Source organism: Hylobates moloch, unplaced genomic scaffold, assembly GCF_009828535.3.
Source record: "Hylobates moloch isolate HMO894 unplaced genomic scaffold, HMol_V3 SCAFFOLD_3, whole genome shotgun sequence".
Classification (NCBI taxonomy): Eukaryota; Metazoa; Chordata; class Mammalia; order Primates; family Hylobatidae; genus Hylobates; species Hylobates moloch.
Genome location: NW_026652278.1, coordinates 141,947,921 through 141,962,297, shown reverse-complemented (window position 1 = coordinate 141,962,297; position 14,377 = coordinate 141,947,921). Strand labels below are relative to the sequence as shown.

At 35.3% G+C, this 14,377-nt stretch overlaps 1 protein-coding gene across 4 annotated transcripts in view; it reads left to right on the top strand.

The window, feature by feature from the left end:
* The window catches only part of LRBA (LPS responsive beige-like anchor protein), a 793,918-nt gene that overhangs the window by 161,071 nt on the left and 618,470 nt on the right, over window positions 1-14,377 (top strand). For all 4 annotated transcript variants that reach the window (XM_032148169.2, XM_032148179.2, XM_032148174.2 and 1 more), the window contains 6 exons: window positions 2,441-3,502; window positions 4,481-4,659; window positions 5,806-5,959; window positions 6,386-6,566; window positions 10,608-10,729; window positions 11,176-11,283. In XM_032148169.2, the coding sequence (XP_032004060.1) occupies window positions 2,441-3,502; window positions 4,481-4,659; window positions 5,806-5,959; window positions 6,386-6,566; window positions 10,608-10,729; window positions 11,176-11,283 (1,806 nt within the window). The remainder of the gene's footprint in view (window positions 1-2,440; window positions 3,503-4,480; window positions 4,660-5,805; window positions 5,960-6,385; window positions 6,567-10,607; window positions 10,730-11,175; window positions 11,284-14,377) is intronic.

The window sequence follows — 14,377 nt, the reverse complement described above, 5'->3', positions numbered from 1 at the left end:
CTATTGTAGAAATAAATGGCCTGTTTTCAAAATGACCGTGAGGTTGGTAATATGTAACTTGCTTTCTTTTGACAATGATAATTGTTTATTGGTGCAGAAATGCTCTCTCTAAAGTCAGTTTTCCAAAAAGTAGGCTAACTAGTCTTTTTTTTTTTTTTTTTGAGACAGTGTCTCACTCTGTCACCCAGGGTAGAGTGCAGTGGTGCTATTTTGGCTCACTGCGGCCTCTGCCTCCTGGGTTGGGTTCAAGCAATTTTCCTGCCTCAGCTTCCTGAGTAGCTGGGATTACAGGTGTGTGCCACCACGCCCAGCTAATGTTTGTGTTTTTAGTAGAGACAATGTTTCGCCATGTTGGCCAGGCTGGTCTCAAACTCCTGACCTCAGGTGATCTGCCCACCTTGGACTCCTAAAGTGCTGGGATTACAGGCATGAGCCACTGTGCCCAGCCACTGATCTTTTAAAAAGGGAAATCAGATTGTCTTCCCTACACTCTTAATTCTCAAATGGCTCTCTCAGAATAAAATACAGTCTTTAACACAGTCTATAATGTTCTACAATCATAATCTAGCTCGTGGCCACATCTTTGACCTCATTTTCTTTAGTTCTCAGTTTATTGCTTTATTGTTATTCATCATACATACCAAGCTTATTTCAGCTCCAAGGCCTGTGCATTTGTTCTTCTCTGCCTGAAACTCTTTTCTTTTTACATGGCTTGCTCTCTCTTTTATTCTTGCCTTTGTTCAAATAGAACAGAGAGGCCTACCGCAGTTACACTAGTAAATACACCTTCTCACCTAGACTTTCATCACAGTTCTTCACTGTGTACTTCCCCCTTCCTTCGAAGCTCTTATTACTATTTGACATTATCTTACATATTTGTGTGTTTATTTTCTGACACCTTCTTTAGAATATAAGCTCCATGAAGTCAGGAACAATGTGTTCATCACACAATGCCTGGCCTGCTACCGATGTTCAGTAAATTTTTGTTGAATGAATATGAGGAATTGGTCAATTAAAATACAGAGCCTATGTCAAATAAAATATTGGCATTGTGAATGTAAAAGAAATTGATATTTTGTTAATGTGATTGTCATTTTACTGTTTAGTGAGGAATACATGCATTTATTGTTGAAATATTATAAAAAGATTTCTAAGTTTTAGAATTAAGAACATAGTTACAATTAGGAAAAATACAAATATTCACAGGAAAGTATTATTCCCTGAGCATTTTTATTTTTAGGTTATCACATGGCATGAATGTTCTGTATATGTCGTGAGTAAAGGCGAGTTAATATCGATAGAAGGAAATTTTTGCATTGAGAGTCATTTTTACTTTTGTTTGCTTTTCATCTGTGTGTATACTCTTATGATTCAATAAGGCCTATTGATTTTTGTGTACAAAAAAATCAGTTTTTCTTCCTTGATTGTCCTACCATCCTCTTATACTATGGCTCAATAAAGATTTATTGAATGAATGTTCAATTTACTCTATATAATAATGTAGATTACAGAAACAAACACTTTTGGGATTAATAAACTATAATTAGGCTTATACTTTCTGCATGTGTTATAGTTTTTTCTGGCATTTTTGTTGCAAGGGGTGATAGGGGTTACCACTGAAACACCAATGGAAATCACATGATGGCGGCTATAAGATAATTCTTAGATTTTAAAAATTCTAAATCTTGTGACATTAACAAGTACAGCACTCTCTTTAAAAAAATTTTTTACTTTTTCAGTTTTTTTCCATTTGGGTAAAAGGCAAAACATGATATAGGAATGTTCACGGTGCCTAATATATAGTAGTCACTCAGATATAAATGGAATGAATGGATGTATGGATGGATCAATTGAAGCATTCAGACTATTTTCGACCAGTTCAAACTTTGGAAATTATGGTTAACCTTTGGGGGAAGGGCTGGATCTTTTTTCTCCCATTGCTAAAAGAATTTGTATTCATTAGCTTAGTGAGATGATGGTTTTGTAGCTTAATAGATATCTGTAGAGCTACTGTAATGGTGAGCATAATTAATTGATATTTTTAATCTCTCTTGTGGACAAGTCCTGGGGAAATTGGTATTCATAGCAGTTGAAACAAGTGTTATCCAGTGTATAAAGCACTTCCCAATGGTACATACTTAAATTCTGGTACAAGTTATGGTGGCCTTTTCCTATACATGTTTAATAATAGGCTAAATAATTATGTTCTTCTTGTGGTTTCATGCTGTTACTTGTTAATATTAAAATTGGCTGTAGTTTTTAATGAATATTTAGATTTCTGTGATTGACTTCATTTATCATTCTACTAAAATAAAATATAGGAAAATTAAGTTTTATTGTATTATATAAACTATGTATTTGAAACTTATTTAATTTTATATTTTATATTCTGTGTTCATTTCTCATGCATATTTTAACTGATTGTACATTTTTTACCTAGGTCACTTTTGAAATACACAAAGAAAACCTTGCCAATATGTTTAGGGAACAGCAAGGAAAAGTTGATGAAGAAATAGGGCTGTGTTCTTCAACTTCAGTTCAAGCAGCCTCTGGCATTAGAAGGGATGTTAATGTTTCAGTAGGATCCCAGCAACCAGATACGAAGGATTCTCCTGTCTATCCTCATTTCACCACAAATGGTAATGAAAACTCAAGTATAGAGAAGACAAGTTCACTAGAATCTGCATCTAATATTGAACTGCAAACTACTAATACATCTTATGAAGAAATGAAAGCTGAGCAAGAAAATCAGGAGTTACCAGATGAAGGCACTTTGGAAGAAACACTGACAAATGAGACAAGGAATGCAGGTGATTTAGAAGTATCTTCCGACATAATAGAAGCTGTGACTATTTCCTCTAATTCTTTTATAACAACTGGCAAAGATTCAATGACTGTCAGTGAAGTAACTGCTTCTATAAGTTCTCCTTCAGAAGAGGATGCTTCAGAGATGCCAGAATTCTTGGATAAGTCTATAGTAGAGGAAGAGGAAGATGATGATTATGTGGAACTGAAAGTAGAAGGCAGTCCTACTGAGGAAGCTAATCTACCCACAGAGCTCCAAGGTAACAGTTTGTCTCCAGCTGCATCTGAAGCCAATGAAAAACTGGACATGTTTGATAATGATCACAAATTAATACTTCAAGAAGGAAAACCTGTTACTGAAAAGCAAACTGATACTGAAACTCAAGATTCTAAAGATTCTGGAATTCAGACTATGACAGCATCCGGGTCTTCAGCTATGTCACCAGAAACTACTGTTTCCCAAATAGCTGTAGAATCAGACCTTGGTCAGATGCTGGAGGAAGGGAAGAAAGCAACTAACCTCACTAGAGAAACCAAATTAATTAATGATTGTCATGGTAGTGTCTCTGAGGCTTCTTCGTCTGAGCAAAAGATTGCGAAGTTGGATGTTTCCAATGTTGCTACAGATACTGAGAGGCTGGAGTTGAAGGCCAGTCCCAACGTGGAAGCACCTCAACCTCATCGACATGTGCTTGAGGTGATTTTATATATTGTCTTATTCAAGTATTTTTGCACTGAGTTAAAAAAGAGCAAGTGTATGTACTTAAATTTTATTTTATTTTGAATTTGGTTCACATGCTATTCACAACTAAATAAATGCAATGAATGTGAAGATTTTATTTCAGATCGTTAGCACAGTGTTTGGCAGTTAATGTGAGTTCATTAAATGACAGTTTTTGTTACTATTTTTACCATAGCATCACCAAAAGTTACCACTTTGAAGGATTGGTGTAATTTTAGTTTATTAAACAAATATTGGAAACACTTGTATTTTACCTTTTATTTGACTAACCCAATCTTAGTACGTTAGTTTTCCAACAAATTCTAGGGCTACCTACCTGCCAGTGTATAATTTTAGTTACCAAGCATGTGATTTAAAATTGTATTATGAAGTCTATAAGAGAGAGGAGCCTTTGTGAGATCTAGAGACACAGCCTTCTCCTCTGTCCATATCTCAGAGTGACCCATGAGACAATGCTTGGTAGCATGTTGTCATTTTCCACTTTATTCAATTCTTATCCTCTATCCCACCCTCCTTTTTTTTGTTTTTGTTGGTTGGTTCTTCAGTATGTTGTGTCTGTTTTTATTCTTCATTCTAGCCACTTCATAATCCAGATGCCACTTAGATTCTAAATACTGCCTTTCTTTTAGGCTAAGGCTAAAAACTAAGAACTGTTACTTGATTCCTTTATAAAATGCTACATAGTGGTAATACTTAACATGGTTCCAAATTAATTACTTTTAAATTGTGGTAGTTTTGCACTTTTGATAGCTTTGCTTTCATGTACTAAAATATTAATGTTATTACTCATTGATAATTTTTCTCTAATTTGGTTCTTACAGTGTCTTAAAAATGTGTTAGATGAATTGTGTAGAAGCTACTAGATTATTTACTTTGCTAAAGCCTCTTGCTGAAGTTGAACCTATTTTATTACTTTTTAAATTTCTGTATTAGATATCAAGGCAACATGAGCAGCCAGGGCAAGGAATAGCACCAGATGCAGTTAATGGACAAAGGAGGGATTCCAGATCTGCTATGTTTCGTATTCCTGAGTTCAACTGGTCTCAGATGCATCAACGTTTGCTCAATGATCTATTATTTTCAATAGAAACAGATATACAGATGTGGAGAAGGTTTGTCTATATGTTTATTATGGAAGATGTGTATAAACCTAGTCTTTATTTTCAAAGAAATCCATAGAAACACTTTGTAATTAATTTCAGACATTTGGTTAAAAAGTAGAATAGAAATTATTCTATGGTAGGGTTTTACTGAATTAACTTTTATTCTCCATTATAAGGATGGAATCCTTATCTGGATTACAAAAATGTGAAAAGCAGAGGTTTCTGTTTTAAAAAAAATCTGTAGTAGATTTCCTGTAGCAATTTTATGGCATGGAATTCACCAGAAGGTAGGTTTATCAAGTTGGTTTATTACTAGAAGTATTAAAAAATAATTGGTATAGGCTGGGCACAGTTGCTCATGCCTGTAATCCTATCACTTTGGAAGGCCGATGCGGGCAGATCATAAGGTCAGGAGATCGAGACTATCCTGGCTAACACGGTGAAACCCTGTCTGTACTAAAAATACAAAAAAATTAGCTGGGAGTGCTGGCGGGTGTCTGTAGTCCCAGCTACTCGGGAGGTTGAGGCAGGAGAATGGTGTGAACCTGGGAGGCGGAGCTTGCAGTGAGCCGAGATCACGCCACTGCACTCCAGCCTGGGCGATAGAGCAAGACTCTGTCTCAAAAAAAAAAAAAAAAAAATTGGTATAATATTATCAATATTTCCAATGTATTTTTAGCATTAAAAAAATCTGTGTACTTCAAATTATCCTCCATTGTATGATTTATGATTTTAAAGTGACCTAATTTGTTTGTTTTTATTTGTGTAAGATTCTTGTTATGTTTAAAAGCATTTTATAGGCATTACAGAAGAAAATTCATTTTTAATAGCACATTTACCACTATTCATAATTTTTGTCACATGATTTCTTAGTTTTGTTCCCAGTAAGGATAATTTTCTTCAACTTTTTATATCCAGTGTAAAATGAATAGTATTTATGTTTCAGCACTGAAGGAGGGCATGGATAGTAACTACTGATATGGAATGGTCTGTTTCTTCTGAAGAAGTATACACCCTCCAAATGCCTGCTGCATCATCTTCCTTCAGTTTTCAAGATGAAGCAAAAGCACCTTCTTATCTTCCCTCCCCTCAAGTAGGCAAACTGTGATTTCCTTTCTTTAGCTTTATCAGTAAACATCATTTATCTTTGGACAGCCATTCAACAAAGACAGTTATGGACTTCGTGAATAGCAGTGATAATGTCATCTTTGTACACAACACAATTCATCTCATCTCTCAAGTGATGGACAATATGGTCATGGCTTGTGGGGGTATACTGCCATTGCTTTCAGCTGCTACATCGGCTACAGTAAGGACTTAATTACTATATAAAATTGGTGTGAAAACATGAGTTTTATGCAACTTTATTGACTAAAACTTAAATGTGGTGGTTACTATGCATCATAGGTGCTATAAATGAAAAACAATAGGATCTTTTACTTGAGAGGACCTTAGAACCTGTTCTAGTAATGAAAGAACTAAAAAGAATGTTGATTCCCTAAGTATGAGTCAGCTAGTGAAGAATATGGTTCATGGTGTTTCACCTGTATGTTTCTGTTGCTCCTCCTCATCCCCCGCCCTTTTTAGGTGAAATAATAAGTATAAATCACTCTGTGTTACTAGGTTTCTGAAAGTCTGACTTCTTATGCAATTTATAAATTTTAGGACTATATCTGGTAAAATTTTTTTTCAGAATATATATATATATATAAATGTCAAACTTTATTCTTTACAGCATGAACTGGAAAATATTGAACCTACTCAAGGCCTTTCAATAGAAGCCTCTGTGACATTTTTGCAGAGGCTAATTAGCCTTGTGGATGTGCTTATATTTGCAAGTTCTCTTGGCTTTACTGAAATTGAAGCTGAAAAAAGTATGTCATCTGGAGGAATTTTGCGGCAGTGTCTCCGACTAGGTGAGCTGCTAAAAACCATTGGGAATTTACTAAAAAATATTTTCAGTAATTCAGAGATGACATTGAAAATTATCCATCTTCTGTTGGTGAGAAAATATGTGTTAGCTAATTTGTCATATGGTTACTTTTTAATGTACGTAGTAGTAGTTGGTAAGTTGGATGGGCAAGAAGGAGGATGTATTTTGAAAAATTTACTAAGGTGAGTTTGGTCAGGAATTTCCACTCTCCCCTATCCTTTTTTTTTTTTTTTCTTTTTTCAACCTGAAATGGTGATTCTGCTTTGTTGCCAAGGCTGGTGTCAAAATCCTGGGCTCAAGTGATCCCGCTTCCTCATCCTTCCTAGTAGCTGGAATTAGAGGTGCTCCCCTATCTCTTTTTGCTCTAAAGTAGTGCTTCTGAAATTTTAAGGAGATATATAAACTTAAGGTGATTAAAAAACACAAGGTGATTCATAAATTTGATGATCTTGTTAAAATGCAGATTAGATTATATAGGTCTAGGCTGGGGCGGTGGCTCACACCTGTAATCCCAGCTCTTTGGGAGGCCAAAGTGGGTGGATCCCCTAAGGTCAGGAGTTCGAGACCAGCCTGGCCAACATGGCGAAACCCCGTCTTTACTAAAAATACAAAAATTAACCAGGTGTGGTGGTGCACACTTGTAATCCCAGCTACTTGGGAGGCTGAGGCAGCAGAATCACTTCAACCTGGAAGTTGGAGATTGCAGTGAGCCAAGATCGCACCACTGCACTGCAGCCTGGGCAATTGAGCAGGACTCTGTCTCCAAAAAAAGGGTTATAGAGGTCTAGGGTGAGGCCTAAAATTGACTACCAAGTCCCAGGTGATGTTGATGCTGCTTCTCTTACAAACACACTTGAATAACAATGTTCTAAACTAGCATCATTCAAGTACAGCCTTTATTCAAAAAAGCTGTGGTAATTTGTTAACGTGGTTAATAAAATCATGAAATCTCTGTTCTTCTCCTGGAAACACTTCTTCCCTAAGTAAAAGTAAAAACACATGAAAGGACTTTTTAGTGTTAACTGGACTTCTTAAGTGAAGCAAAAAAACAAAACAGAAAAAACCCTTTTTTTTGCATAATTTTCCTTCTATATAGTTGTAAATATCAAGACTTTGTTAAATGATTTGATTATTAAGTGAAGAGAAAGTGGTGAGGAGAGAAGGCACAAGAAATGGAAGCAAACCATTAGGAGCCATGGTCATATGAAGAGATAAAGCACCTATGAAAACATAACATGGAAGTGGAAAATGTAGTTTCCACTAAATATGAAAAAATGACATATTGTTTCATATTTAGTAAGAATGTCTGTTACATAAACAAATGTATACCTGTGCTTTTCGCCACAAGTATAATTTTTACTCAAAATGCTATTCAAAATATTTGATAGTATTTAGTTTAAATGTAAAATTCCAAGTATTTTATATTTAATAATCAATGGTATATCCTGCTATTCTAAATAACTTGGAATAACAATTTATAGACAGTTGTTTTAAAATTTAAGAGACATTCTAATTGTGAGCATAACAAAATAAAAGTTATCATTTATTGACTATTGTCATTTGTCATTGTTGATTTTCACGGTGACAATTTTGTCCTTTTTATTCATGAGGAAATTGAAGATAAAAGAAATTGGGAAACTTATCTGTAGCTAAAAAGCTATAATTGGTGAAGGTAGAATTTGAATACTATACTTTTGTCTAACTAGTGCTCCTACTCTTTCCATTGTAGTATACTTCTTTAATCTTTCTATTAGTATTATAATTAAAATATTTAGACTTTATTGCTTTATGTGTGCCATTTTCAAAGCCTTTTCACTGTTCTAGAAAGAGTACAATTCTAGAAGTAAAAGTGCAAGGCTATACTAGCAAAACCTTACTCAAGAATCATCAGATTCAGAGGCTAGGGAAATACTCTATATTCCTAGTTTTTCATAGCCACAGAAAAGAATTAAGAGATAATTTAATCTACCCCAGTACCATCTGTTCTTATATATGGAAATGAGACTTAAAAAATGACTTGTCCAAGATCATTTAATAGAGTATGGTAAGCAAAGTAACAGTCCAAATGTGTGATATCTTTTTTTTTGTTGTATTTGTATAAATTTATGGGGTACAAGTGCAATTTTGTTACATACACGAATTGCTTAGTGGTGAAGTTAGGGCTTTTAGGGTATCCATCACATGAATAACATACATTGTACCATTAAGTAATTTCTCATCATCAAACCCCCCTCACCCCCTCATCCTTCTGAGTTCTGAGTCTCCATTTTCTTTCTCTTTTTTTTTGGAGTTGGATTCTTGCTCTGTTGCCAGGCTGGAGTGCAGTGGCAAGATCTTGGCTCACTGCAACCTCTGCCCTCCGGGTTCAAGCGATTGCCCTATCTCAGCCTCCTGAGTAGCTGGGACTACAGGTGTGCCCCACTACACCCAGCTAATTCTTTGCATTTTTAGTAGAGACGGGGTTTCACCATGTTGGCCAGGATGGTCTCAATCTCCTGACCTCGTGATCCACCCGCCTCGGCCTCCCAAAGTGCTGGGATTACACGTGTGAGCCCCCACGCCTGGCCTGAGTCTCCATTTTCAATCATTACACACTCTACTTCCATGTGTACACACTATTTAGCTCCCACTTATAAGTGAGAACATACAGTATTTGTCTTTCTGTGTCTGACTTGTTTCACTTAAGGTAATGATCTCCAGTTCCATCTATATTGCTGCAAAAGACATGATTTCTTTTTTACGGCTGAGTATCATTTCATTGCATATATATACCACATTTTCTTTATCTAGTTATCTGTTGATGGACACTAGTGCCCTCATTCTTGTTGTTTCCTGAGGTTGGGGTTAGAAGTTAGGATGACAGCAATAAGAGTAACTGATTGAAACCAGGAAATGAGGTGTGATTTTTAACTTTGTAATACAGACTCAAATTTGATTTTATGCAACTTGTGAAAAAGTTTGTATGAAAAGTATTTCCTGGGTCTGATAGCAAATTTGACAAAGTAAAATATTTCTTGGGTCTGATAGCAAATTTGACAAAGTTGTATTCCATATTCTCTCTTCCCTCCCCTTGTTCCCTCCTTCCTGTCTTTCAACTTTTATTGCTTTCTTTGGGCACCTTTCAGAACACTTTCTTTCTAAATGCTCATGCCTGCTAGCCATGTGATAGGCCAGTGATTCTTTGTGAAGTCCCCACTTAAGTTTGCTATTTTGTTGCTAATTTGCTCTCCCTCCTTTGCTCAGTTCAAGTACCTTGAGTGCTACAGATTTGGAGGGAATTTAGACGATTACATGGTATCAAGCAATTCATAGTGAAGGGTACATAATGTAATTCATCATTTAAAATCCAAAATTAATCTCTAAGTAATCTGCCTGATTTGTGGGAGGCTTAGGTAATTTTAGACTGTATATTAATCAAATTCCCTTTCCTGTCTCCCATTTTCTAAGCAGTTTTAATGAAAGCTAGTAAATGCTGGACCCTATAAAGCTTCTCAGCAAAGCTATATCCTCTATTAGTCTCAATTAATATCATGCTGTAATGATGCAATATAAGAAAAATATCAAAGTTTCCAGTTTAATTTACTTTAATGATGGTAATAGAAGATTGTTACCTCGACTAGTTAATGGTAATGTACTTTGTTCCCTGTTTTCTTCCATTTCTTTCAATTCTTTTCTTCCCTATCCTTTTAACTAAAGATTGTCTCAGCTAGCTTAGTTGAGATCTAAGAAACAGTAGCCTATTGTTAAGATTCCTGAACTGATTTCCTTTCAGCAAACCCTAAAGGTTTAGACCACTAGGACGTACTGCCTCCCTAAATCTTAACTGGGCCACAGCGTGGAAGCTAACAATATCCGACAACCAACACTAGGTGATAAAGTCTAGGGACATTTTAGGAATAAACTGAATATTGTCTGTTTTGAATAAAATCTTATGTAAATCATATTTTGTAGTTGATGTTTTTCACTTCCGTAATCTTAAATATTAACTTTTCTTTCCCTATCCTTTCCTTAAAATAAATTACAGTTTGTGCAGTGGCAGTAAGGAATTGCTTGGAGTGTCAACAGCATTCACAACTGAAAACTAGGGGAGATAAAGCCTTGAAACCAATGCATAGCCTTATTCCTTTAGGGAAGTCTGCAGCGAAGGTAAGTATACAGATTAATTAATTTTCAAAAAGCATACTCCTATTTTACAATTAAGATTTTTATTTGTTCATTTCAACATAAAGTTAAATAAATCTGGCAGAGATTAAAATAGTTACTTTAGGCCTGGATATAACATTCAAATATTTGTGTTTAAATATACAATAAAGATTTGTTTATACTTGTCTGCTTTTCCCAATGTTTACTTTGATTGTTTCTGTGATGCCTTTTCCTTCAAATATGTCTTTTTTTCCTGCATACCATCTTTCTCCACCTCTCTTCCCAACCCCTCAAAGAAGAAAGAAGCATACACGCAAAAAAAGTGGGGAAAGGAATGCTATAGCTTTGCTTTTCTGGTTCTTGGAATACTGTGTTTATTTTTAAAGAGTATCTGTGTAATGTGTATATGTGTATATATATATACAATTTTTTTTTTTAATCTTAAATAGAGCCCAGTGGACATCGTGACTGGCGGTATATCTCCAGTAAGAGATCTTGACAGGCTTCTACAGGACATGGATATTAATCGGCTTAGGGCAGTTGTTTTCAGAGACATAGTAAGTTACAATATTTCTTTCACATACTCTTTTAACTGATGCATATTTCCTCTTAGGCCTAAAGTATTGAGATTAAAAATTCTTTGTGATATCAAATAGTGGAGCAGAGATAGAAAGGTCTAGAAACGACTTCTTTTGACAATGATTTTAGGAACACAGAATATTAGAAAAGATAGTTTATATAAAGGGAGCTAGTAGATCAGTGTAATGATATTAAAAGGAATAATGCATTATTACATAGTAAGCAGTCTAAGTGCTATACATGTATTAATTAAGTCCAACAACTTATTGAGCTGTACTATTGTAATTTCCATTTTATGGATGAATAATCTGAGGCATATAAAGCTTGAGTAACATCTCCAAGCTAACGTTGATAAAACAATGATGATAAAATCAGGATTCAAACCCAGCAGTCTTAATTCTAAAATTGATGCTGTGAATGTAATAAAATGTTCAACTTCTGAATGGCATATTATTTTCCTGAATATTGGATATTTTTTCCTCAAAGGTACACTAATGTGATAAAAAGGTGCATGATGAAATGTGGCTTTCAGTTTTGTGTTTCTAATTTTTTAAAGATGAAAAACAGTTTTGTTTCAGCTGATTTTGATAGAAAACATTGCTAATTCTTATGTAGACAATTTAAAGTCATATAGAAAGTATAAAGATGAAAGTAAAAATAATTGTAATTGCACTCATCAGCATTTGGAATATTATCATTAGTAAATATTTGTTGAACACTTACTATATGTTTTACATGTATATTTCTTATAAACTTTCTAACCTCAATTTTTCTTTTTCTCCTCCCTTTTTTTCAATAGTTTGGTTCTCTTTAGTTCTGGACTAGGTTTTTATACACATGTAGAATTTGGAGTATTATCACTACTTAATAGTATTGAATACTTACTGTGTATTAAATATAATACTGGATGCTCTTATCAGGGGTCCCCAACCCCCAGACCACTGACCTGCACTTAGGCTCTACAGCAGGAGGTGAGGTGAGCAAAGGGTGAAGAGTGAAGCCAAGCTCCGCCTCCTGGTCAGGTCGGCAGGAACATTAGATTCTCATAGGAGCACGAACCCTATTGTGAACTGTGCATGCGATGGATCTTGGTTGCGTGCTCCTTATGAAAATCTAATTATAAATGTAATGCACTTGAATCATCTTGAAACCATACCCCCTACCCCTACCCCGCCTCTTACCCCCTACAGGTCCATTGAAAAATTGTCTTCTATGAAACCAGTCCCTTGTGCCAAAAAGGTTGGGGACCGCTGCTGTATATGTATGTTTAATTCTCACAATAATTCTATGAGGGAGTTAGCAATATTTAAGTAATGTGCTTAAGATTATACAATTAGTAAGAGGTGAAAGTGAGTTTAGGACTTGGGGAATTTGATTCTTGAAATTTTGATCTTAACTAAAAGGCTATACTACCTTCTTAGATCTCAGTTTTCTAGTAGCTATTATTATTCCTTTAATTAAGAAGCCATCAACTTTTTTTTCTCCCTGGAATCCTTTGAATATGGTCAATTTGAGGACCAAATGTTGCTGTTTTCTCCTCTGTTCACTTTTTTTCCATTGGGCAGGTTCTGAGTCTATTGTCCATAACTTTATATTTCCTAAAATGATCTTTAAAAATCTAGAATAGAATTAGCCACATGTGGTAGCACACGCCTCTACTCCTAGCTACTTGGGAGGCTGAGGTGGGGAGGATCGCTTGAGCCTAGGAGGTCAAGGTTACCGCGAGCTATGATTGTGTCACTACACTCCAGCCTATGTGACACAGCGAGACCCTGTCTCATAAACAAACAAACAAACTAGAATAGATGATGTTACTCTTTTTCTTTCAGAATTCTCTAATAGCATCTTTTAGTGGTTAAATGGAATCCGAACTCTTCACAGTGCCTCTGGATGATCTGGCTCTTGTAGAACCTTCTAACCAGTTATTATATTACAAATATTCTGCAAACAGAATTAGAATATCTCTTTTACTATATGATCACTGAAAGTCATAAATAATTTTAAGTATTTTGTAATTATAAAAGTTATATAATCACCTTATAGGAGTTTTAGAAAAAAGAAAACACTATATTTTACATGCTAGAGTTTAGCCTCTTTAGGGAACAAAAGGAACCTATGATGAAAAAGGAAATCACCGGGCGGGTGCGGTGGCTCACACCTGTAATCCCAGCACTTTGGGAGGCTGAGGCAGGTGGATCACAAGGCCAGGAGATCGAGACCATCCTGGCCAACATGGTGAAACCCAATCTCTACTAAAAATACAAAAGCAAAATTAGCCGGGCGTGGTTGTGGGTGCCTGTAGTCCCAGCTACGTGGGAGGCTGAGGGGGGAGAATGGTGTGAACTTGGGAGGCAGAGCTTGCAGTGAGCCAAGATCACACCACTGCACTCCAGCCTGGACGACAGAGCGAGACTCCATCTCAAAAAATAAAATAAAAAAATTAAAAAAATAAAAAGAAAAAAAAGGAAATGACCTAAGATCGAGGACATAAAGAAATTTCTACCTTGAGGTTAAGAGCTAAGGTTTTTAATCACCCTAATCTGAGTTCAGATTTGCTTTTTTACATACTATCTATCCTTAAGTAAGTTGCTTCTCTAAGCCTTATCTTGTTCAAGTTTGCTAATAAAAATATGTATGAAATACATAGCACAGTGCCTGGTCTATGGTAAGTATTCAATAAATGACAGCTACAATGGAAAGCAAATCTATTTCAGGAGTTAGGATTTAAATGTAAAAGATTTATGGGATATTTTTTATTTGAGGCCAAAAATCAGGCATATACTGTAAACTTCATGTGGTAGTTAGTAAACATTGAACATATTAATGGGCTAAATAAGGATTTAGATTGGCATAACTAATTTATAACAGTCTAAGAAGGACAAGTAAATTATTTGCTTGCATTTTGAATATTAATATCATTAGTAGCAGTTATTATAACAGATGGCAGAATTGTGTGGCAGAAGAACATGGGCATGTCTAGAGAAAAGGGGTGGTTTATAAAAAAGACAAATGTACCTTTGCTTTTTCCAATAGACTAAGAAGTCATTACACGTGAACCTGCAAAATATCATA